General features: G+C 41.1%; 1 protein-coding gene across 1 annotated transcript; it reads left to right on the forward strand.

Moving 5' to 3' along the window:
• LOC306863258 (NXPE family member 3-like) lies at positions 1 to 22,875 on the forward strand (the record flags this gene model as incomplete). Its single annotated transcript, XM_079406506.1, has 7 exons — positions 1 to 222; positions 7,000 to 7,365; positions 7,503 to 7,918; positions 8,018 to 8,088; positions 8,938 to 9,141; positions 9,761 to 10,101; positions 22,678 to 22,875. The coding sequence occupies 7 exons, from the start codon at positions 1 to 3 to the stop codon at positions 22,873 to 22,875; spliced, it is 1,818 nt and encodes a 605-aa protein (XP_079262632.1).
• Positions 22,876 to 27,213: the final 4,338 nt, after the last annotated feature.

Consider the following 27,213-nt stretch of genomic DNA (forward strand, 5'->3'; position numbering starts at 1 on the left):
ATGTCTTTGATGGACTTCAATGGAGGGCTGCCTATTCTGGTGTCCCTGGCTGTCCCCGTGTACCTGCAGTTCTTGTCTTTGAGGTACCGCACTCTCCAGGCTGGTGAAGAAGTTGTCCGCAAAGATGGCTGTGGTGGTGGAGGAGGACATGGTGCTGGCCAGGACGGAGACTATCTGGCTGGTGACACCCATGGCTTGTTGTTCAGACATCATGGGGACACCGTGGGCCTTCAGCGTTTTGTTTTATATTAATGTTTGATAAGTCTTGCTGTTTTGCTTTTTTGTTAAAGCAGTGCTGTCACTGGTGCTGCTCTTCAGTGGCTAACATCATACAGTATCTATCGGATAGACAGCAATTCTTTAGGATAGATAAGAATAGATCTCGCACCGCCAGCTCCTTAACCTCCTGTCTGTAAGCAGACTCGCCACCTTCCTGGATGAGGCCGATCAGTGTGATGTCATCTGCAAACTTCAGGAGCTTGACAGAGGGGTCTTTAGAGGTGCAGTCGTTGGTGTAGAGGGAGAAGAGCAGTGGGGAGAGAACACAGCCCTGAGGAGCTCCAGTGCTGATGGTACGAGTGCTGGATGTGAATTTACCAAGCTTTACTAACTGCTGTCTGACTGTCAGGAAGCTGTTGATCCACTGACAGACGGAGGTGGGGACGGAGAGCTGGGTTAGTTTATTCTGAAGGGTTTCCGTGATGATGGTGTTAAAAGCGGGGCTGAAGTCCACAAACAGGATCCTCACATAAGTCCCTGGTCTGTCCAGATGCTTCAGGATGAAGTGCAGTCCCATGTTGACAGCATCATCCACAGACCTGTTTGCTCTGTAGGCAACCTGCAGGGGGTCCAGTAAGGGACCAGTGATGTCCTTCAGATAAGCCAAAACCAAAGTCTTTCAAATGATTGCATAGCTACAGACGTTAGAGCCACAGGTCTGTAGTCATTAAGTCCAGTAATTTTGGGTTTCTTTTGGGACGGGGATGATGGTGGAGCGTTTGAAGCATGAGGGGACTTCACACAGCGCCAGTGATCTGTTGAAGATCTGTGTGAAGATGGTGGCCAGCTGGTCAGCACAGTATTTCAGACAGGCTGGTGACACACCATCTGGGCCTGGTGCTTTCCTTCTTTTGTTCTTTCTGAAGACTTGGCACACATCTTCTTCGCTGATTTGAATTGTAGGTGTGGGGGAGAGGAGGGTTGCTGGAGGCGTTAATGGTTATGTGGAGAGGTGTTCAGGGTGGGTGTGGGGGTGATTTTTCAAAACGACAATAAAACTTGTTCAAGTCGTCTGCCAGTTGTTGATTCTCCAGAGTGCTGGGGGATGGTGTCTTTTAACTGGCGATATCCTTCATACCTTTCCACACTATAGCAGAATCACTGGAAGATAATTTTTTCCTTAGCTTGTCAGAATAATTCCTCTTTGCCACTCTCATCTCCTTTTCCAGTGTGTATTTGGCCTGTTTATACAAGACTTTATCCCGCTTTCTGTAAGCATCTTCTTTGGCCTCACGGAGCTGTCTGAGTTTTGCAGTGAACCATGGTTTGTAGGTTAGATGAGTCCTGTTAGGAATGCACATATCCTCACAGAAACTGATATATGATGTTACAGTCTCTGTGAGCTCGTCCAGATCGATGGCGGCGGCTTCAAAAACAGACCAATCAGTGAGAGAGAAACAGGCTTGTAAATCCGGCTCTGTTTCATTAGTCCATCTTTTAACAAATCTTAATACAGGCTTTGCAGATTTAAGTTTCTGCCTGTAGGTCAGAATAACATGAATCAAACAGTGATCAGAGAGTCCTAAAGCTGCTCATGGAACCGAGTGATATGCGTCCTTTATCGCTGTGTAACAGTGATCCAATATATTACTGTCTCTGGTGAGACATGTGATGTGCTGTCTGTATTTTAGCAGTTCACGGCAGAGATTTGCTTTATTAAAGTCCCCAAGAATGATTAAAACAGAGTCCGGGTGTTGTTGTTCACTCTCTGTGATCATGTCAGCGAGTTTCTGTAAAGCTGTGCTCATGTGCGCTTGCGGTGGAATGTAGATACTCACGAGAATGAACGAGCAGTAGAACGGCTTGCAGTTAATGAAGAGCGTTTCTAGATCTAAACAGCACATCTTCTTTAACACAGTTACATATGTACACCACCTCTCATTGATGAAAAAAGTATGTCCCGCCGCTGCGCGATTTCCCCGTTGATTCTGCGTCCCGATCTGCTCTGATCAGCGTGAAATTAGGCAGATGAATCGCGCTGTCTGGTATGTCGCCATTTAGCCAGGTTTCCGTGAAACACAGGGCAGCAGAGTTAGAAAAATCCTTGTTTGTCCGGGAGAGCAGAAGGAGTTCATCCGTTTTGTTGGGTAGAGAGCGGAGATTCGTCAGATGGATGCTAGGCAATGGCGTTCGAAATCCGCACTGTCGAACCTTCACGAGTGCGCCGTCTCGCTTCCCCTGCCTGCGCCTCCTGTAGCGTTTGACCAGAGCTACGGCTCCGACAACTACAATGTCCAGCAAAACATCCGAAAAATCTAAATCTGGTAAAAGATTTTGTGGTGTGTTCTGCCGAATGTTCAGGAAGTCATCCCTGGTAAAACTGATCGTATTTGAAAAACAAAAAACAGGAAAAAAAAACAAAAACAGTACAAACACTGAAGAGCAACGCACAACAGCTGCCATTAGCGGCGCAATCTTAGTTTAGCCTGTGTTTTTGTGCAGTGAGATGAGTAAATAATGTTCATATTTACACAGTAACATGTTTATACAGAGCACACAATGCCTCTGCACTTACTCCTGATTTCTCTCAACATGGCAACGCGACAGCTGTCAGTCAAGACATGGGAAACAAAGTAACTAGCATTACTTATTTGAAAAAGTAACTCAGATATTTCCTTCTAAATTAAAAATGCATTACTTTACTAGTTACTTTATAAAAGTAATCTGATTACATAACTTGCATTACTTGTAATGCATTAACCCCAACACTGATTATTTGAATGTATTATCTTCAACCTGTTAACGTTTACCAGAGCGACAGCGCACTGAAGCGTTTTTTCCCCACTAGTTTAATGTTTATGAATGAATTTAACATGAAAGAACATCGTTAATCTTGACAAACTATATATCATTCTGAAGGTCTAAGCCTCAAGCATCGACGACAGATCGCTGTTTTCCGATGGAAAGCTCATAAGGAATGTATTTGCTACATTTGTGTAAGCAGTACACATCAAAACAGGCAGAATAAAAAAGCAGTACGTACCATTATCATTGTAATAACGAGCCACAAACGCGTCCACTGCTGAAATCCCAGTTTAGTTAGAGAGGTAAGGGTCCACAGAACAACATCCCAGCGAGCACTTTTAGTCCAGCGAAACAATAACGTTGTAATAAGGATGAATATTCCTCTGTTTACGTTTCATTTCTTCGGGAGAGTTATTGTTCGCGTCCGTTATGGAATAAATTACGCTCAAAAACAGCATCTTGGTGGTAAAAAAACAACACGGTGCTGTAGCATACAGTTTTGCAAACAGAATGAGACCGTCCACGGAAAAAAAAGTCTCAGAAAAGCGGAATATAGTTTATTTGAATTTGGCGCTCCCTCCTGCCAGCCGTGACGCACGCTATGACGCAGCTGTCATCTGAGCGGGGCGTAACTTAGCGATCTGCTTTATCCATTTTTTTTTCTACATTTTTTATATGTGTGTGTGTATTGTGTGGGGAATGTGGCTGTATCTGCATGATTATAATCTGTATGGACGGACATCAGCGTGTTTATTACCGACTCTATGACGGCTATCATTGCGATTCATTGATCAGATATTATTGATTATATGGCCCATCTGTATGATTATCATCTGAATGGAAGCACATCAGCGTGTGATTACTGACTATATGACCATGTCTGGCAATATCACTTCATGTCTGGCAATCAGAATACTTCAGTATACATACTATATACAAAGCATTATTTTCTATTTTTTTTCCTTTTTTATTACTCAAATAATTATTTTTGTATTTTTTAGTGCTCAAATAAATCTGTCTATTATTTTATAATTGAAAAACTATGCAGGAACATGTATAATGACTAAAATAGCTTGTATAATTCTGCAATCCATTTGGTGGTTATTTTTCCTCAAACAGGGGGGTGGGGGGACTATAAATAGTTTCAGAAACAATATTGCAGGAATCTCATTTTTCATGGTATCTTCTTCAAATTTGAAATATGAACTCATGAGACATGTGGCTTTCGATCCATTACTTTTCTGGATTGCTCCAGGACTTATTTCATGTATTTGTATATGAAATAAAAAAAACATTCAGTGTGGAAAAATATTTTTCAAGGCACGTCAGTGTCTATAACTTTTTATTTTTTTGAACATTATCAACTCTGGATGATAGATAGTAAAGCATAGAGTGTCTTCTTTCCAAAGATACCTAATTTGTTTGTGTAGCACATTTTGTCACGAACTGTTACCATTTTAATTTAGGTAGGTTATTTTCACCTGTGAGGCCCACAATGGGGGCGAAGGTTAACAGGTTAATTATGAGGTTAATAACAGGTTAATTATAAACTGTTTTTACCGTTTTTATATTGCACTTTGTTATTCTTCTCGTTATTTCCCTACAACGGCTAATGAAGTGGAAGTCTCACACATTGACCAACATGTTCTCACTCCCACATGACGCTCAGTCAGGACCCCTTAGCATTGCTTTTTGACGCTCAAGGTACCCCTTTAACTTAATTTTTCAACGCACAGGGGTATCCTTTTAGAGTCACTTTTCGATGTGCATTGTCCTCCGTTGTTTTCAGTTGTTTGTCTTAATTTAATGGTTTGCATGCATTTGTAAAAAAATAGAAATCAAGACAAACGTTGTGCGCAAAGATACACAATCTTCCTGTTGCACTATTTACCACGGGCGTAGGTTTGCTTTTGACATTGGTGTATACATTGTACACACCCCAACGGCTTGCTTTCATGTTGAAAAATGTTCTACATCACTCTTGTCAACATAGTCAATAGTTACAACAAAAACATTTTCTTGACTTTATCTAGTGGTTATTTTGGGAAAAATAGTAAGCGGGCATTTTACCCCACTCTATACTTTTATTTTACAGTAAACTAAAGGATGACCTGTTAACTTATAACTATAAATCACCAGAAACATCTAAGATTTTATTACAAAATATTATATTATTATGATAAATATTTGTAACAGTTTTCTCTACATGTTCAGATTTCAGTCTGTTTTTATGTAGCTGACTTTACAACTGATCATAACTTTTTAAAGAAAAAAATTATAATTTCTAAGACTAGTCTAAGCATTGCATGCAAGAGGCCCAAATAAAAATAGGAAGTTATTTCAAAAACTTAACTGACATTTTCAATGGTCTCTTTTTTTTTTTGGAAAAAAGGTTTATAAATTCTTCTCTTTACAAAATTGGGAAGATGTTTAGGCTGTGTTGCATATTTTTGGAATGTGTCAACATGCTGTTGAAAAGAAGAAAGAAAAGGGAGCAAGAACGCGCAGATGGTATCAGTGTATTAGTGCTGCAGAAAAAAAAGTATTGAAACAGTTTCTGATATTACAGTATTAAAAAATATATTTTTACATGTAAAATATATATTTGTGTTAGGTTATACAATATGCAGGTATTATATATAGGTGTTAGGTGCTAAAACAAACTTACCAAAACAATTTATTTTCAGTCTTGTTCCCCCTAAAAATAATTTATATTCCTTCCCGCTCCCGCCAACAAAATCCCACAGGTAGAGATCTACCAAAGACTACAGATATAGAAAGATGGTTCACTCCTATTACTTATAAATATTAGAAAATGCAACGTGCAATATGGCAGAAAATGTTCGGCCCTTTAATTGAAAGAGCCAATCGCTGATTGGTAAAGTAATTGGACATGCACATTAGCTGGTCTAGACTGAAAGATGTAGTTTAACTGCGAGGTCAGCAAGCAGTTTTTGGGGTTTCAGGATTGTCCCATTCATTTAGATAGGACTTGGTCTTGGATGCCCAAAATAGCTGCCTGGATGTGTTGCAAATATGGTCGACGTGTGAACAGACTTTCCTTAAAGGGTCTTTAGGTCTATCTGGAAGTTCAGTCCTGTTCCAATAACATTCTGTTTAACTTCGGTGTCCTTGATAACTTCCCAAATTCCCAAAGACACATGAAGCAGGCAAATGGAAGGTGCTTTTTCTTGTTGTCGCTTGCATCAAACAAAAAAAAAAAAAAATAGTATATCCAACCTTGTGCCTGTAAACCATTTTTATTGCAAAGTAGATGGGGTTGGCCCAGCATTTTGGGGGCCCTAAGCAGTTATTTTATTTTATTTTATTTTATTTTAGCTGTTCTGTAAGCTCTACCTACTGTCAGATAATGCATTTGTATTTTATTCAGCCTGTCTGATTATTTGTTGTAAAATTTAACCGGTCCATGGAAAAGCTAATGTGTGTTCTGAAGATCTAAACAAATTAGAATAATAAGATATCTAGACTTATTTTAAAATGCCTGCAAAAACAGTACCTTTCATGTTCATTACTGGCAGTGCTCGCAAAATGTTGAGTTAAACCGATAAGACACAATCCAGCAACTGCCATTTCATCAATGTCTTTTCAGAATTCATCACTTTCCATCATCTTGTGCACTTTCTTTTCTCTTCTCTGCACCAGATTGATAATGCTGCCTCTTATTTTTCAGACATTAACATGCGCAGCTGACGCAAACTTCCTATAAGTTATGATCCCAGGTGGCCACAGGGGCCCTAAGCAACCACTTATAAAAGATCCATAGCCTTTTTTTTGTTGTTGTTAAGCTGGTATAATGTAATTTAAGTTGAACTGACTTTTACAACCAAGTTGATTATAATTCAAAATTTAAGTTGAAATAGGTAGAATTTTGTTACAATATACACCGAGCTTTAAACATTTGCATATTGAAAAAAAATAGAATTTGGTGTGATTGTTATCCTGGTCCTCTCTCAGGCTCTGTGGGTACTGAATATGGGGTTCCAAATAACACAAGTTCCTTACCCAAGACCTAAACCAGCTCCTCAGAATAATGGTAATAACAATTCTTACAAAATATCCACGCTTGACATGGGAATCAGTGATGAGGAGTGGGAAAGGCTACAGAATGCTCTCGTCTGGCCTGGTCCAGATCAACTAATCACTCAGCTGAATCTAAGCACAAGTCCAGTCCACTCAACATTCTCTATTGTGGAACTGAAAAAGAGTTACAAAGTGGGAGAAAACATCTCCGTTATTATCACAGCCAGAGACCACAACAAGAACCTGAAACCATATGGAGGAGATTTTTTCAAAGCAAAGGTTTTCAATTCAAAGTTAAAGGTGTGTTCGTTTTATATTGTTTAATGAGTATTATATGTTTATATAAACATATAATACTCATTAAAGTTTGGTAAAGCTTGCTTTACCAAAAGACAAGATTTCTGCATTACAGCTAACCTTTTCCATTCTTCTTGAAGGCAAGTGTGTACGGGGAGGTTGTGGATCATCGTAATGGGACTTACTCAATTGTTCTTCTTCTTCCCTGGGAAGGTCAGGCACAAGTTTTTGTTCATCTTGAGCACTCCAGTGAGGTTGTGCAGATTCTTAAAAAATACAGGGAGACTTCATTCCCACGCAGCCACTATAATGGCTACTTTGAAGGATCAGGACCTGATAAAAAAAGGATCAGAGAAGTAGTAGAATGTAATCTTAAGTGGGGTGCCAAAGGAAGTTGGAGGAAATCCAACTGCTGCTGTGAGTATAAGGATTTAAAAACAGGGACGGTGTGGCAGTGTGAGAGACCCAAGAAACTTTCCTGTGACAAACTAGTTCATCACTCCATGGGAGGCCAGGAAAGCCCTTTAAATGCTTTTGAGAATCAACTTTTTTCAAAGTAAGTTTAAAAAGTATTTCAAATTAATTATAGAAAAAAAAAAATGCAAAACTATTTGTATAAAATATTTGTAAAAACATTATTATTATTTCTTCACAGGAAATTAACAAATGTTGTTATCACTGGAGACAAAATTAAAATAAATGTCCTTCCCAACACTGCAGGCAAAGGTATGTTAACATATGGTGAACGTATTAACATATTTTTACCATCTCTTTCCTGTTTGGAAAGGGATAAGGAGAAGAAATTTGATAAACATTATGGAGCCCTGCAAATGACATGCAGGAAAAAAATTGTAAATTGTGCTCACGATTGACTAATTTGTTCCGTCAGTTTATTTAATCTTCCATACAATTTACTATTTTGTTCCCTCATTTTAAGAAAATTACTCGCACAAAATAATAATTTGTTCTACTTCCTGTCCGCATTCTTATAAATTTATTGTCGCTATGTTATGTTATGGATGGAGACACTTTGTTTTTAAATGTGTTAAAAACAAGGGCACAAATTATTATTTAATGTGCATGATTCATTTAAAATGAGGGAACGAAATTAGTAAATCATTCGAACAATTTAGTAAACCTATGAAACAAATAAGTGCACGATTTACTTTTTTCCTGCATGTCATGTATGGGGCTCCTGCTTGAATATTTTATTTGCTGAAGTGGGTGCCTCTGTCATCTTATTCTTATTCATCTTAATGTTAAATATTATAATGCACACATTGGCAGTATTTCAGCAAATTAAATATTCAAGTCCTAAGCCAGTTTATACATTATAAATCAAAATCTAGCCACATTTTTTTCACTCGTTTTATGTTTAATACACTCTCTTCTGCTTGCTCCTGATTTATTTTTTTTTCCAAATAGAAAATGCAAATATAAACCGATCATAAACAGATCATTAGGCATGTCAGAAGTCTGACATGCCTAATGTTGGTGTAATGTAACATTACAAGCAAATTATGAATTTGCATAGCGTTGACACTGTTTTTTTAGATAAATGTTTCTTTGCTTTAGGAACAACGGAAAGCTGCAGATCTGGCTTGACAACAACTGTTCCTGCAGGGTTCTATTTCGAAGATGTTTGGAATTCTTTTGTATGCAACACTCAACAGTTCAGTTCATCACAAATGGGAAATTGTCTTAAAAACAAGATTGTCTACCTCTTTGGAGACTCCACAACAAGGCAGTGGTTTGAGTATTTAGAAAGAAATGTGCCAGGCAAGTTATTCATTTTACTTAATTTTTATTTAAGACTTCAGAGCATGAATCTATAATATAAATTAAATAAGCAATTGACAGAGGCCCCACAAAGTATATGGACACTTTATAACAAAATATTTTAATGTATAAGATGAAAATACCAAACTTTGTGGCATTTTTTTCCAAGCAAAACATTACAAAGATGTAGGTTTTAAACTTGAAAAATACTACAACAAAAATGGCTTTTAAATGTTAGTTCTGAGAAAAGCTTATGCAGCATTTGTTCACAGGAGGTACTTGTTTTGATATGTTGTGTCTAATGCAATGATATTGAGACATGTACATATTTCAGTGTCTTAAAGAGATATAGTGCACCAGAAATTCAAATTCTGTCATTACTTTTTCATCCCCATGTTGTTCCAAACCTTCTTTTGATCACAAAAGATATTTACAATTTATTTATTTTTGACACTGACATTTATATATGCACAAAGAATTAATGGTTTGAAATGACATGAAGATGAGTAAATCATTTTTGGGTGAACTATTCCTGATTTGCCCATATACTTTTTGGGGCTGCTATTTAAGAAAATAATGAAGAAATGAGTCTAATGTAAGTTTTGCTTATCTCTATTAGGCTTAAAAAGAATGGACCTCCACACTCCTCGTACAGGTGGACCCCTAATGGCTGTGGAGTTGAAAAATAATATCATTGTTCATTGGAAGCCACATGGTGTTCCTTTGCGATTTACTAAAATGCTCATTACGGACCTGCATTATATCGCCAATGATATTGATGAAATTGCTGGTGGTCCTCATGCAGTTGTTGTCTTCACGATCTTTGCCCACCTGGTGTTTCACCCAATAACATTTTACATTCATGAAGTGGCAAAAATCCGTCAGTCTGTTGTAGCGCTGCTGAGTCGTGCGCCACAGACTACTGTTATCATCAAGTCTGGAAACACTGCAGGACGAAAGGTACACTTGATCAATTCCAATCTTACTTTGTTTTCAAATAATTTTCTGTGTTGTTTTCTTCAGATAATATTTATGGTAAACAAGAAAATATGGTGCTACTGTCTTTTGCATGTATACTGAAAGTCTAGAAACACTGTTGCTCAAAGTATATAGGAAAATGCTGTCATTTACTCATCCTCATGTCATTCCAAATATGTATGGCTGGCTTTCATTTTAGCATAATTTCTAAGCGCTTTTTTATATACAATGAAAGTGGAAGGGAACTACAGCCTGTCAAGCAACAAAACAGGGCAAAAAGGGATCATAAAAGCATAAAGTAGTCCACATGACTCAAGTGCTATATTATAAGACTTCTGAAGCAAAACAATAGTTCTGTTTGAGAAACAATGAAATATAAATCATGAAAAATGATTACTATTGATTTTCTTGACCATTCTGCTTTATAATCAAGTCAAGTCAAGTTTAAGCTTTATTGTCATTCCGCTACATGTGGGGACTGTCACGGTTCAGGGTCCCTTCTCGGCTCCTCGTGCTGTCTGTGTTGTCCTGTCATGTGCGGCAGCTCGTGGTCTGGGCAATCAGCGCTGATCGTGCAGCGGGAGGGCACGGATCACGAGCTGACTCTCCCCCACGTGTCGCTCATTCCCCCACTCCCTTATATGTCCCTGTTTTTCCGTTTCTCGTTGTGAATAGATTATTTTGTCTGTGCTCGTGTTACGTGTGTTTCAAGAATCTCACTTCTCGTTGTTCTGTACTTTTATTTCCATTGTGCTACAGGACTCGTAGCACGGAGATCCAGCAGCTTGTGTGGTCCGCAGATGCTGCCGGCCAGCTCTGGAATCTCCGCTTCCTTGAGCCGCTTATATATTGTTTATGTTATTTTGTGTTTTGGTGGCTAAATAAAAGTTTTCACCAGCTCCACTCTGCACCTGAGTCCTTCCTCACGCCGTGACAGAATCTACTCACCTCTAATGGATTCAGCAGAGGAACGGGAGTTGCACCGAGCCCTCTCGCAGCAGGGCATTCTACTGGGTCGGCAGCAGGAAGAGCTAGAGGCGTCTCGTCACACCTATGCGGAGGTTTCGCTCCAACTTAGCCAGCTGGTGGAACGGCTGGACCAGCTACAGGTCAGCTCTTCGACTGCTCGGGTTGCTGCACCCGCTCCTGGCCCGGAGGGAGGAGTTCCTCGCTACGCGGAACCGCGGCTTAATCCTCCCGCTCCATACTCGGGTGAGCCCAATTCATGCCGGTCATTTCTGTCTCAATGCTCCCTCATCTTCGCTCTCCAGCCATCCTGTTTTCCCACGGAGCTTTCCAGGGTAGCGTACGTTATCACGCTCTTGGTGGGTCAAGCGAGAGAGTGGGGCACGGCCATGTGGGATGGCGAGCATGCCTGCTGTCAGTCATTCGAGGCGTTCTCGGAGGAGCTGCGCAAGGTGTTCGATCGCTCGGCTCTGGGATTTGAGGCGGCACGCGCCTTTTCACTGCTTCAGAAAGGCGAGCAGTCAGTGTCCGGTTACTCCATTGAGTTCCGTACGAGAAGCCACTCTGGGATCACTTTCTCCACGGCTTGGCAGAGCACGTTAAGGATGAGATCTATTCCCTGGAGCTGCCTTCTGGCTTGGATGGGTTGATCGATCTCGCCATTCGAGTCGACGATCGAATCGCGCTCCGTTCCCTGCACCGCAGAGGGGGATTTCCCCGCGAGCGCGTCACGGGCGGCGAGTGGACAACAGCTGGTGACACGCTGTCTCAACGCCTTGTCCCCCCGGAGGAGGAGCCTATGCATGTCGGAGGAGCACGGTTGACTGTGGGAGAGCGACGCCGTCGCGTGGCCAATCAGCTGTGTCTCTACTGCGGGGAGGCGGGTCATGTGGCAGCTGCGTGTCCTGTAGCGGGCCGACGCTCATCACGCAGGGGAGAGCATAGGGTGAGCGTGACTGCCACTCGACTGCATCTGGTGGTCGTCTTGAGTTTCAGGCTTCATTGCGGTCTGGGGGAGTGGTTTTCCCGATATCTGCCTTAATCGACTCTGGAGCGGAGGCCGATTTCATGGATATTGGATTGGCCACACGCCTGGGGATTTCGGCTGTTGCCCTGGCTGAACCCATTTCTGCCAGAACTCTTTGTGGCACCCTACTGACTAAGATTACACATGTCACTAAGTTTGTCACGTTAACTCTATCTGGTAATCATGCGGAGGAGATCCGTTTCTTCCTGATTCACTCGCCCACCGCTCCAGTGGTGTTGGGTCACACCTGGTTGGTCAAACATAATCCCCATATAGATTGGGCTCGCAGTTCAGTTTTGGCTTGGAGCCCTTTCTGTTTAGCTCAATGTTTGGGTGCTGCCTTTTCCCTGGTTATGTCTTGTTCTGTGTTGCAGGAGGAGCTGGTGAGCCTGGCGGATGTACCAGAGGCTTACCATGACTTGAGAGGGGTGTTCAGTAAGTCCCGAGCTTCATCTCTGCCTCCGCACCGCCCGTACGACTGTGCGATTGACCTGTTGCCCGGCACTTCCCCACCTAAGGGGCGCCTTTACTCTCTGTCCGGACCAGAGAGGGAGGCCATGGATAGATATATACACAATTCTCTGGTAGCAGGTATTATTCGTCCCTCTTCCTCTCCAGCTGGGGCGGGGTTCTTCTTCGTGGAGAAGAAGGATGGTTCGCTGCGCCCCTGTATAGACTATCGGGGGTTGAATGACATCACGGTAAAGAATCGTTATCCTTTGCCATTGATGTCGTCGGCCTTCGAACTCTTGCAGGGGGCAACCATCTTTACGAAGTTGGACCTCCGCAGTGCTTATCACTTGGTTCGGATTAGGGAGGGGGATGAATGGAAGACCGCCTTTAACACCCATTCTGGGCATTTTGAATACCTGGTTATGCCATTTGGCCTTTCTAACTCCCCGGCGGTCTTCCAGGCACTCGGCAACGACGTGCTCAGAGACATGGTCGATCGGTTTGTTTACATCGACGACATCCTGATCTTCTCCCAGAACGAGCGCAATCATGTCCAGCATGTCAGGCGAGTGCTCCAGCGGCTGCTGGAGAATCGTTTATTCGCCAAGGTGGAGAAGTGTGAGTTTCACGCACGGTCGGTTCCATTCCTGGGGTTTATTCTCTTGCCTGAAAGTATCCGAATGGATCTTGCCAAGGTAAAAGCTGTTGCTGATTGGCCCACCCCAGACAGCCGTAGAGCGGTCCAGCGCTTTCTGGGGTTTGCCAATTTTTACAGGCGATTCATTCGGAACTTTAGTCAGGTCGCCCTTCCTTTGACGGCTCTCACCTCCACTAAGAAGGGATTCTGTTGGTCGTCGCAAGCCCAAACTGCTTTTGAGAGCTTAAAGAGTCGATTTATTTCGGCTCCCATCTTAACGACCCCCGACCCGTCTCGGCAGTTTATGGTGGAGGTGGATGCGTCCGAGGTAGGGGTTGGGGCAGTTTTGTCTCAGAGATCACCTTCAGACGAGAAAATACACCCCTGCGCCTTTTTTTCTCATCGTTTAACCCCCACGGAACGGAACTACGACATCGGGAATAGGGAGTTACTAGCTGTCAAGCTGGCGCTGGAGGAGTGGCGTCACTGGTTAGAGGGTGCGGGGCTTCCATTTATCGTTTGGACTGACCATAAAAATCTTGAGTACATCCGCAAAGAATAAATTCTAGGCAGGCTCGCTGGGCATTGTTTTTTGGACGTTTCAGGTTTACCATTTCGTATCGCCCAGGATCTAAGAATGGTAAACCTGACGCGCTGTCACAGATCTTTGAGGCTAAGGCTAATCCCTCCCCCCCTGTGGCTATTCTGCATCCCGAACGGGTTGTGGCGGCGGTCACCTGGGGGGTGGAGTCCAAAGTCCGTGCTGCGCTACGCGACTCCACTGTTCCCACGGGATGCCCAGAGAGCCTGCTGTTCGTGCCCGAGTCAGTCCGAACGGCCATCCTACAGTGGGGCCACTCCTCTAGCCTGGCGTGCCACTTTGGAGCGACTCGTACGTATGGGTTAATCAAGCAGCGTTTTTGGTGGCCGTCCGCGGCGCGGGATACTCGACGGTTCGTGTCGGCCTGCCCGATTTGCGCTCCAATCGACCCCCAGTAGGGCTACTCCAGCCGCTGTCGGCCCCTTCGCGACCCTGGTCTCACATAGCGATGAACTTTGTTACTGGCTTGCCCCCTTCTAAGCCTATCCTCCGGATATCACCCGCAGACTAATGGTCAGGCTGAGCGTGCCAACTAGGACTTGGAGTGTGTGGCGTCTGCCGAACCGTCATCTTGGAGTTCCAGGTTAACCATGGTCGAGTATGCGCATAACTCCCTCCCTGTGTCGTCTACGGGTTTATCTCCCTTCCAGTGCTGTTTAGGCTACTAGCCACCATTATTCCCCTCTCAAGAAGGGTCCCCTCGCAGGACCAAGCTGCTACATAAATACAGACATACAGCAATGAAGTAAAAAACACTATAAACCTATACACAACTAACCTGCTGACAGATTTTAACTATAAGTATAATATAAGTATTTACCCTATACAAACTAAAAAATAAAAGAAAAAAAATACACTATACGAATGCTTCCCATAAATATTTACCCTATACAAATTAAAAAATAAAAGATAAAAATACAAACTATATGAATGCTTCACAAATACTGTACATGTGCAAGGAGAAACATTTTGAGTCAAGCAGCTGGTTGGGGAACAGTGCAGGATGATTTGTAGTGCATGAGCATGTAAACATACATATATTGCTGAGTATTTTGTGGGATTGTGTACACGCAGCAGTGTGTGTAAAGTGTCTAGTGCACATAGAGGAGAGTGTGTTACTACAGGTGGTTTGTACAGGCCCACTCACCTGTGTGTAGCATATTATAGCCAGTGGTTCCCTGCATTATTACAGCAAAACGCGTAATTACAGTACTGAGTGGCTGCAAGGGAGCCGCTCTAATGCTATTAAATTAAAGATGATGTACCATAGAGCAAAAAAATTAACAATGAAAGTAACAAAAACTTGTAAAATACATTTTAATGGGCATAATTAAGTGTGAAAATAACCGAAGAAATAAACTGTGACATATTATAACCAAAAATTCTTCATACAGTGGACTACCAGTAAAACTGATACAAATTTGGGACAAAAAATTATACAGACCGAGTCTGGGAAAAAAACTGAAGTTCAGGTTTGCATGAACCTGGTTTACAGCATGCCCAGGAGACTACAGGCTGTCATTAAGGCTAAGGGTGGCCCGACAGAGTATTGATAGTTGTGTAAATATTGTCATACTAACAGCTGTCTGAATAATATTTGGTTGATTGTAATCCATTATGTACCTTTCTATCAAAGTTATTTGACATTATCATGCTGAATTTGTTCAGACACAGTTCTTGTCATATTTTATTACCATTTTCTAAACTATAGAGAATATATAATATAATGATATAATTTCTCACATTATCAATAAAATGATAATGTGAGAAATTTTAAAGGTGTTTGAATAAATTTTGATTTGACTGTATTTATTTGATAAATGAAGTTAACCAATTAACATTATACATACTCTTTTGGTTTCTGTACCCAATATTTAAAAAATTTTACAAATGCAATGAAAATATCAGTATCGGTACCCGGTATCGGCAAGTACCAAAAATAAAAGTATGGGTATCGGGCGAGTACTGGAAAAAGTGGTATCGGTGCATCCCTAATTTGTTTTATTTGAAAATTAATGCAAAAGAAATCGTAAAAAAATATACATGCGCTGCTTATAGACAGATAATGATTTATGCAACAGATATTTCACAAAACAATAATAAAAACAGTAATAAAAACACACAGGGAAATGCAAACACCGATATTTTAATTAATACAAACCTACCATAATTACATTAGCCTATGTTAAATTGTGTAAATCGCGTTCCCCTCGGTAGAAAGCAAATTTTCCCCTCGGGGGGGCCCCCCACCATCGTCAGGCCCTTAGAATTGTCCTAACCTTCCCCACTCTTACGGCGCCCCTGCCTGTAAATCATACTTTGTGTGAAGAGGACTAAAAGTTGTCAGAGTTATACTGCCTCTAGTTTTTCATTTCAACTGGAAACGGCAGTGATTCATATAAACAGGTGTTTTTTTTTTCAGGTTCGCAGAAATGTAAATAGAGTCACATATTTCTAATGAGCACTGGGGAATGCCATCAGCATGACCGGTGTCTGAAGTAGGGCTGTATACCTTGGAGAACCTGGCGATACGATACATACCTCGATACACAGGTCACGATTCGATACGTACCTCGATACAGAGCTGTCTCGATACGATTTGATACAATGTGACACGATTCGATACGATTCAATAAAAATACATGGGCCAGAGCCAATTAGTTAATGCTGAACACATTTACTCAACAAACAGAACTCTGCATTTTTCTTCAATTTATTGAAGACAAAAGTGCATTATAACAAAGTGCATTTTGCTTAAATATTTGCAACTTTAAGTGCTCTGATTAATTGTACACAAATTGTATTAATCTGGAAATTACCACAAGTCAACATTTAACTTTCCAAGGGTACAGTCTGAGCTCACACAAGCACAAAATCTTCTTCTTATTATTCTTAACTTCTTATTAAATCTTCTTATAATTCTTTTTTGTGACACCATGTACTGCCATAACATATTTCACTATGAAATCACTTAAATGCTACATCTTGCTTTAACATTTTCCATGAGTTTTTTGAAACTCGCGGGCGCCGCTGCGCCCCCTAATGGCTGGGCGGAGTATCGATACTAAGGGCTAGAATATCGATACTGTATTTTTTTTTATTATATCGGTATGTATCTAAGAATCGATATTTTGAGCACACCCCTAGTCTGAAGCATGCTTTTAACAATCTTACAGGCCAATGACAGTCTGTGATATCACTACTGGTGCACCTGTGATACCGTTGTGGTGAAGAGTAGAGCCTTTTGTTAGGTTGAGGATAGACAACAAAACTTTAAGACTATGTATGCTGCATGTTGTCTGACTATATTCGTGCAAGTGTTTTTTTATAACAATTAATGTGTTAGTGTACTGATGCTAGCATTTAACTATAAAGATGAAAATGAATGTAATGTTATTGGAAACGAGTTGTATATTATTTGTCATTGTGATGAGCAGTGTTGGGAGTAACGGCGTTTAAGTATAACGGCCTTACTAACGGCGTTATTTTTTCATTAACGGAGTAATCTAATTAATTACTTTTCCCATCGTTGCAACGCCGTTATCGTTACTGAGAATGTAAAGTGGCGCGTTACTACAATTTGGTTGAATAAAGCGCGAGGAGGTGTCAGGCTTTGGCTACACATCAGCTGCCTGGAGAGAGCAGTGGTGGGGATGATGACGCCGTTGCAAATGCGATGATGATTGGCTAGGTGGGCGGATGCCCTGCTCACGCTCTCTCATTGCACGCTCTTACTACCACTAAACACACAAAGACCGCGACAATGGCGACAAGCCAGGGAAATTCAAAGGTAGCGTTTTCTAACTGAAAGTACCGGCACTACTTCTCACTCATGGAAATTAAAGGCAAGAATGTGTATGTAACATGCACGCTATGCCCAGGGAAAAAAACGTTATCCACGTCTGCATCAAGTAACTCAAATCTAATGAAGCACCTTACATCAACCCATGCGAATATGACACTTGTTGCTGCTGCAGCTGCTAACCCAAGTCCAAATGTAGAATATTATTATTATTAAATGTAGAATGTGGGAATATTATTTTATTTTCAATATTTGATTTTGTTACTTTACGGAATATTTAAGAGTAGGATAGTGTTCTGTTGTTTACATTTGTGTGTCTTAATTTTGCACTTGAATTTTATTTTCAATATTTATTTTCTATATGGTTTTATTTCTATGCATCATATGGCAGGCTGCAATCTGTTGAGTTCAAATAAATACCAAATGCTCTAAAATACTGTATATAGTGTTTTTATTCTTCAATCAGTTAATATAAACGTTAAAGATGTTATAGAACGTAACAGCGTTATAGAACATAAAAAATAACGCCACAGTTACTTTGCTGAGTAACTAATTACTTTTACAGTGTGGTAACTGAGTTACTAACTCAATTACTTTTTGGGAGAAGTAATTTGTAACTGTAACTAATTACTTTTTTAAAGTAAGATGACCAACACTGGTGATGAGTGGGGTGTGACCATGGAAGTGAGGCTTGGCTTCCACAGCTCTCAGCCCCGCCCCACTTGTCACAAAAATGTTAAGCTCTACTAACTTAAAAAAAAAATAGTTTGTTTACGCAAATATTTTGAAGCAATAAGTTTCGTCAAATGTTTTGAGTATTCTTAACTTATCAGGTTTTACATTGTACTTGTAGTAGGCTATACATCATCAACTTCTTTCTCTGAAGGAGACATTTGCAGGCAGACCCAAAGTATGGCAACAAGATGCATTGTCTCATTCCCCTTTGCAGGGATCCATGGTTACACTTGTAATGCGAGATGTTCCCTTTGGAATGAAAACTTGCAGTGTGTCTGCTGATGCTATAGGGAACAGACACCCACTCTGCCATGCATGCTAAGGGGAATGTCTGCCTAAGCATTGCCACAATGGGCACAACATAAGACTCAACAAACTTAACTGCCAAGGTCAATAATGCCCCCCACTCATGCGTCATCCTGTCATCAACTTCTTTGTCTGAAGGAGATACTTGCAGGCAGATCCTCAGCATGGCAATGAATTTCAATGCCTCTTTGCCCTTCTCAGGGAACCATGGTTATACTCATAACCAGAGACATTGCACTGCATCTTCTGATTCTTCGGGGAACAGATACCCATTCTGCCATGCTGAGGGGCATGTCTGCCTCATCAGCCAAGCACTGTCACAGTGGGCACAGCATAAGACTCACTGGACTTACCTGTCAACGTCAACAATTTCCTCAACTCAGGCGCACATCAGTCACAGAACTGTGAGTGACAATATTCTCTACGGTCTAAATTCTGCTCTTATCTCAATAGAAAACAACCCATGCACTCTCTGATTATAAACAGAATAGGGGTTGAACAACTTCAGATTTTTTAAAGTCTACATTTATGTGATGAAAGTTGAGTGGAAGTTGACTAGTCGCTGGTGACATCATTAATGAACAAATAAGCCTGGAGCTGAGACTCGAACACCATAGCTGTGCTATGGCATATGACACAGCGCTGACCACATGGCTATTGCTATTATAATAGCTAATTTTTTTAGTTCTTTTGCCTTTGGGTCGTTGTATTTCTTACAGATTTCTGCTCGTTCTAAATCAGATACAGATAAAGTAGCACAGTAAAGATTACATTTATACGAATGCATTAGTGAGAGAGCGATTGTGTGTGTAAGTGAATTCTACCTGACAACGTCTCTCTACTAATAGTGAAGCTGTGGGTTTTAGCTATTAAGCAATACAATATCTCACTGAAGTGAGTACACCCCTCACATTTTTGTAAATATTTTATTATATCTTTTCATGTGACAACACTGAGGAAATGGCACTTTGCTACAATGTAAAGTAGTGAGTGTACAGCTTGTATAACAGTGTAATTTTGCTGTCCCCTCAAAATAACTCAACACACAGCCTTTAATGTCTAAACCGCTGGCCACAAAAGTGAGTACACCACTAAGTGAAAATGTCCAAATTGGGTCCAATTAGCCATTTTCTCTCCCCGTGTGACTTGGTGTTACAAAGTCTCAGGTGTGAATGGGGAGTAGGTGTGTTAAATTTGGTGTTATCGCTCTCACTCTCTCATACTGGTCACTGGAAGTTCAACATGGCACCCCATGTCAAAGAACTCTCTGAGGATCTGAAAAAAAGAATTGTTGCTCTACATAAAGATGGCATAGGCTATAAGAATATTGCCAAGACCCTGAAACTGAGCTGCAGCATGGTGGCCAAGAACATATAGCTGTTTAACAGGACAGGTTCCACTCAGAACAGGCCTCGCCATGGTCGGCCAAAGAAGTTGAGTGCACGTGCTCAGCGTCATATCCAGAGGTTGTGTTTGGGAAATAGACATATGAGTGCTTCCAGCATTGCTGCAGAGGTTGAAGGGGTGGGGGGTCAGCCTGTCAGTGCTAAGACCATACGTCGCACACTGCATCAAATTGGTCTGCATGGCTGTTGTCCCAGAAGGAAGACTCTTCTAAAGATGAGGTACAAGAAAGCCCGCAAACAGTTTGCTGAAGACAAGCAGACTAAGGACATGGATTACTGGAACCATGTCCTGTGGTCTGATGAGACCAAGATAAACTTATTTGGTTCAGATGGTGTCAAGCGTGTGTGGCAGCAACCAGGTGAGGAGTACAAAGACAAGTGTGTCTTGCCTACAGTCAAGCATGGTGGTGGGAGTGTCATGGTCTGGGGCTGCATGAGTGCTGCCGGCACTGGGGAGCTGCAGTTCATTGAGGGAACCATGAATGCCAACATGTACTGTGACATACCGAAGCAGAGACTGGGCCGCAGGGCAGTATTCCAACATGATAACGACCCCAAACACACCTCCAAGACGACCACTGCCTTGCTAAAGAAGCTGAGGGTAAAGGTGATGGACTGGCCAAGCATGTCTCCAGACCTAAACCCTATTGAGCATCTGTGGGGCATCCTCAAACGGAAGGTGGAGGAGCGCAAGGTCTCTAACATCCACCAGCTCTGTGACGTCGTCATGGAGGAGTGGAAGAGGACTCCAGTGGCAATCTGTGAAGCTCTGGTGAACTCCATGCCCAGGAGGGTTAAGGCAGTGCTGGAAAATAATGGTGGCCACAAAAAATATTGACACTTTGGGCCCAATTTGGACATTTTCACTTAGGTGTGTACTCACTTTTGTGGCCAGCGGTTTAGACATTAATGGCTGTGTGTTGAGTTATTTTGAGGGGACAGCAAATTTACACTGTTATACAAGCTGTACACTCACTTTACATTTATTCAGTGTTGTCACATGAAAAGATATAATAAAATATTTACAAAAATGTGAGGGGTATACTCACTTCTGTGAGATACTGTATACGCTAGAACCTTTCAGTTTCCAAGCTATTTTATTGAGAAAACACAGAACAGTGTTGACAATACTCTGCTCTACTGAATGGTTCTGTGCTACAGCACTACCGTCTGTAGCCTATGTGTATGTTACAGTGCATTAGATCAGAACGGTGATTAACTTACCTGTACAATAAGCTGTTTAAAATGTGCATTCTCCCATTCAATTTCTTGCATCCAGATGGTATAATCACACATATATTGTGGAGCGCTTTCAGAGTATGCATTTACTTTTCATTTGAACTGTTTGGAAACAGAGTGTAAATGTGGATTTCTTATCCTCTATTGGACCAGCGGCTAGTCAATAATTACTAGTCGATTAGTCGGTGCAACCCCTAATACAGAATCCCAAGAAACCATCACTCCTGAAGGTGCATGACAACGAAAAGGGATGCAAACTTCGAGGTGAAAGCCACTTCTCGAAGCAGAGGACCCTAATTTAAGACAATGGTGAAGGGGTTCTGCTCAACACTAAAGGGGCATGTCCAGGATCTTAAGACTCCAGCATTCCTGCAGGCTCCATTCAACAAGAACGGATGCAGTCTTTTGAGGAAAAGCCACATCTTGTTGGGTTCTTAAAGATCAGATAAAGAGGAAAGAAGGAGAGATGTTACTTCTCCTCAATGATCTGAAATCGCTCAGACTGCTTTCTTTGAATCACTCCCCTAAGATCTTGCTTAGCTCTCCTAGTGGCACACCTCTTCTGCATCCTACACTTCGGAAGGGCGGTGAAGGCAATGCTCACCTTCTGGCCCTGGCCCTCATCATGGTCACTCTGCCCCGTTTGTGGCTACACATCTCCATACAACTAACTCTGATGCACTGTGGACACCTTTTGATCATGATCAGCAGAAGTCTTTGAGAAATTTGAGCTACAGTAGCTTTTCTGTGTGACCGAACCAGACAGGGTAGCCTTCACTCCCCATGTGCACCAATGAGCCTTGGGTGCCCTTGACCTTGATGTCAGTTCACTGGTTGTCCTTCTTTGAACAACTTTTGATAGGTACTGACCCTTGCATTCTACAGACTCCACATAAGATGTGTTGGAGATGCTCTGACTCAGTTCTCTAGTTGTTAGTATTTGGCCACTGGTCACTCAGATCTTTTCGCTTGCCCATTTTTCTTATTTCCAACAAATTAAATTTGAGAACTTACTGTTCACTTGTTGCTCAATATATCTCACCCCTTAACAGGTACCATTTTACCAATATAATCAATGTTATTCGCCTCACTGTCAGTGGTTTTAATGTTGTGGCTGATCAGTGAGATGTCCAGTAGCCACAGTAGCAATAAATACAAACAACAGAGTTTGTTTGTCCAAACCAGCTTTGCTTATTTCAGGTCTGACAGTATCATTTGTTAATGATCTTTATATCTGTAAATATGTTTATTCTGTCTCAACCAAACTATGCCTTTATACATTTTCATATTTTATTGTATGGAAGCTTGGAAGCACTGGAATCATCATTTACTAGAAAATGTCCTTGTGTGTGCAAGGAATTCTGATTCTGATCTGTGTTCTTACAGAATATTTTTCAAAGTGATTGGTATGCGATGCAGCTGAACACAGTGATGCAAGAGATGTTCAGAGATATTGATGGAGTAATCTACTTAGATGTCTGGCAGATGACTTCCTGTCACTATCTACATGAAAATATTCACCCAGGACCTGTTATCATTGATAATGAGGTCAAAATGTTTCTGTCATATGTTTGTCCTATCTGATTCATCATTGACAATCATACAGCCCAAAATAATAATATTTTGCTTTGTCATTATCTGCAATGTACATACACTGAGACAATGCACATACAAATAAACTTGAATCAACTACTAACACACCTGTTTGTATGTTTAATGCATAATGTAAGATCTTGAATTATTTCATTAGAGAAGCGTAAATCTAATTATTCGAACATATTTGTAAATAAAATGATCATGTTATAACTGTTTTGTCTGTCTCCATTCATTTGTGAAATGTGTACAGAAATACAGTTTAAACTCAAAGTTATAACATTATATATTGTTTGTTAGCATACTACAAACGGTTTTCGGTATTGCAGGACAAACATTTGTATGAAGAAGATTGCCGTTTTTATTACTGCTGATATTGTGTTGAATTTACCAAGCTAGACAACAGCTTAAAACTGGCATAACCTCAAAATACTGACATGACTAGGATTTTAAGTGGTTCGTTTCCTATGACACATTCTATTTGGACAGGCATAAGAATCAGAATGAGCTTTATTGCCAGGTATTGTTAAGAGTTCAAATGTTCATGAGATGGATTGCCTGAGGGAAGAAACTGTTTCTGTGTCTGGTCGTTCTGGTGCTCAGAGCTCTGTAGCGTCAACCAGACGGCAACAGTTAAAAGAGGTAGTGTCCTGGGTGTGAGGGGTCCAGGGTGATTTTACCAGCCCCTTTGCTCACTTTGGAGAAGTACAGTTCTTGGAGAGTGGGAAGGGTTGTGACATGGTAAGTGACATTAATTAAAGGGTGTGGTTGATTGTGATTTCACTTTTTTAACCTTAGTGTGTAATGTTGCTGTTTGAGCATAAGCAATATCTGAAAGTTCAATGCAAACAGAAATATTTTCTTTAAAATTATGGCAGTTTAATGCCTACAAATACGGCTGGTAGGGACTACAACAAGCTACTTCTCAGGTTAGTGACATCATAAACCCTGAAATTTACATAAACTCCACCCCAAGGAACATGCAACAAAGGGGGCAAGGCCATGTTGCGCTGCTTAAGAGAGGAGGAAGAGTTGTTGCCATGCCATCAAAACTAGGGGTGCATGAAAAAATCTATTCATATATGAATCGCGATTCTGTCTTCTAATAATCCTAATGTATTCACAAGTTTCAAAATCAATGTTCTATAGCAGCGGTTCTTAATCCTGTTCCCCCTTCTTTGCACGTGCTCTGCTCTGCATCTCTCTCTCACATGATTCAGATCATCAGCTCGTTAGCTCCATCAATGAACTGTGTTCCAAAACTTTGTGTGTATAGACAGACAGATATTTTTCACATAGCTACGAAAAGAGTTAAACATGGATGTGCACGCTGTTGCCGTAGTAGCAAGCAATACTTGAAGAGTTCCAATGCAAAAGCCTCTAAAAGCCATCTTGGTCCGAGTGCCGAGTGAATGCACTCCACACATAGTATATGTTCATCAAGCACTTTCACTTCAAATGCGCTAAATCCCAGCCTCAACCCATGTAGAAGAACCAGTACTTACATAGAAACCTATACATGGTAGCCAGAAAGAAATGCTAATTTTAATGAAAAACGTCAGACATACTTAGAGGCTTTTACATCTGAACTCTTCACTTGCTGGCAAACACTTCTTAATGTTAAAAAAATGCAATCATGTATTCTGCTGTATTAAAGCTTTAATCAGGATAAAACTTTGTACAAGAAGCTAACAGAAGCAGTAGCATTTACAAATAACAGCATAACTAAACTGATGAGACAAAAACAAACAAAGAAACATATCTTTCTGAAACAGCCGTACTTGCATAGGTTCTGCACGATCCTCTTCACTAATAACATCTCAATCGGGTTAAAATTTATAAGCAATATTGACGACACCATTGTTACAATATAACACCGGAGCGCCACTGAGGTGAGGGCCATTAAGTTTCATGTGCGCTAGGTGGTTTACCGAATCACAACACAACACACTGGGCCAGCTAACCAATCTCAGCCAATTGCATATTTCTGAGGCAGGGGATTCATAAAACCAGGAAATCATCAGAGCGTTCATAGGAGAAGGGACAGAGTCGTGTAGTAGAATAAAGGTAAATTATGTGAAATAACTTTCTTTTTTTTTTATGAAGCATTAACACATTAGACTGCACCCCATAAACACAATCAAGCCTAGAAAAAAAAAGCAGTCAACCACCCCTTTAACCTCAATACCATAAACAAAGTAATGTCTTGTTTGATGAAACATTTTATTGAAATATTTCAGGGAACATAAAAGGAGCATAAAAAGACTTGTTCCAGAAGATAAAGCCAGTGACTTCCAAAGACTAGGGCAAACATCTAAAAGATCAACCCAAAAAACAGGGGACAAAGCAATCTGAATTCCACTTTCTTAGCTTGAATTCACTATTACACCAATAATCTGGATTTGACGGAGGACCTGGTTAGTGTTTCCTATAAATGGTATGGCTCTGTAAGGTAATCATTCATAATCATTAATTTCCCTAAATCAGTAAATGTGGCCGGTGGAGTTTAATGATAACGAGCGACCCCTGCGCCACTCACCGGTCTCGAGTCCCACAGAGGAGCTCCGGAAGGATAAAAGTAGGAGCGAAGGATAAAAGTAGGAGCAAATACAAGACTGAAAAACGTATTATGCTGCTGTGTGAACATGGTCTTTATCGAACTCACAAAAAAAACTGCTGTCATTCAGTGTAATGAATATTTGATAGATGAACATGAAGCTCAATTTTATTCTTCTCATGTAAAAAAGTAAAAAGACTTTTCAGTCTTCATTTCGGATATTATTTTGGTCACTCTCGCTAGGGTTACTGGTAAGGAATATGGCTTGACTCCTGTTGCATTGTCATGTGGCTGTAGAAAGCACACAACGCAGGAGTAGAAACAAAAAAAGAAAGTCCTTTAATAAATCCACAGCCAGGAGACAAACACAAATCAACATCAATACCAGAACTCAGGAACTAGTGCATAGCACAAGGCTTAAATACTAGAAAAGGTAATTAGGGAGAACTGAACAGGTGAGTAATTAATCAAAAACCATGGAAACTAATGATGAACTGAATCAGGAGAAAGAAACACATGGAAATCTAAAACAAAACAGAACATAAACATGACATGCACATTCATACAGGTACTATTTGAGATGCTACGGTAAGCTGCTGTGTGAACAGGACATTTTGAGACTCATACCCAGGGCTTAATTTAAATTTAACCCTAACTAAGCAATCTCGGGATCCAATCGAAAGCCTTACCGCTCCTTGAGTTCTCTCCAGCTTTGAAAAGATGGTCCGATATTTCCACGGGTCTTTCTTCTTGTCTTATCGTAACACAGAGTCTACACCGGACGTAAGCGTCGCGACACGGCAAATCCCCGACAGAGAGCTGCTGCTGTGTTCTGTTTATGACATATTGACACAAATTTCAAATGATTTTCAATGGTCGCTTTGTCGCGTCCAGTATAGACAGACTTTAGCTGTTGCGGCGCGGCATCTGGTGAACACACGGTGTAAGCCTTCTTTTGTTCCGCAGACGTTTTCCTCTTTTGTTTTTTTTTATCCGTCATCTCTATCTTTCTGTCTATAATGTCTGTCATATGCACTGAGCGCTCTCTCCTCTGCATCATGAGTACACATGCCCCTTACTGCTACAAGTTTGTTTTGGTACAGGCCCAATTCAGTTTTCTAAAGCGTTTTTGAAAAAATGCATACCCCACCTTTAAATAAAGGCTGCGATTAGGCTACCAGTGATGCATCATTGCTAGCTCCGCCCCTTGGTGCGTGTGGGTTTCTGCCTAAAAGGTATGTTTTTAGCTGTTAATTGTTAATTGTTGCTGCTAGTTAATGTTGCAGTGAGCTCGTGCATATCAATTAACCATATTTATCTATTGTAGCTGGAATAGCATCTTGTTTGCGGCTTGGCGGTGGTGTGTAGGCTATCATTATGCCCCAGTAGTTTTAGGCCCCGTCCACACGAAGACGGGTTTCTCTGTATACGCATACATTTTTTACCGTATAGGCGTTTCGTCCACACAAAACCGGCGTTTTCGAAGAGTGAAACCGATCATTTTTGAAACCGGGTCCCAGGGTGGATAAATTTGAAAACGCCGTTTTCGCGTTTTCGTGTGGACGGCGAATAAGATTGTTTAATCGTTTGCGTGGAGTTCACGCTTGCGGTTACTTGCATGCTCTCATTCCAGCTGGGTTGAGTACATTCATCTTTGAGTAAACTGCTGAGATTTGTGCTGTGAGCAACTGTATGACTTGTGTCTCGGTGACCAATATCTGGTATGTATAGTTACATTTTAAATAGATAATTGATTTAAGTTAATTAATGGT

The sequence above is a fragment of the Barbus barbus genome (genome assembly GCF_936440315.1).
Source record: "Barbus barbus genome assembly, chromosome: 44".
Taxonomy (NCBI): Eukaryota; Metazoa; Chordata; class Actinopteri; order Cypriniformes; family Cyprinidae; genus Barbus; species Barbus barbus.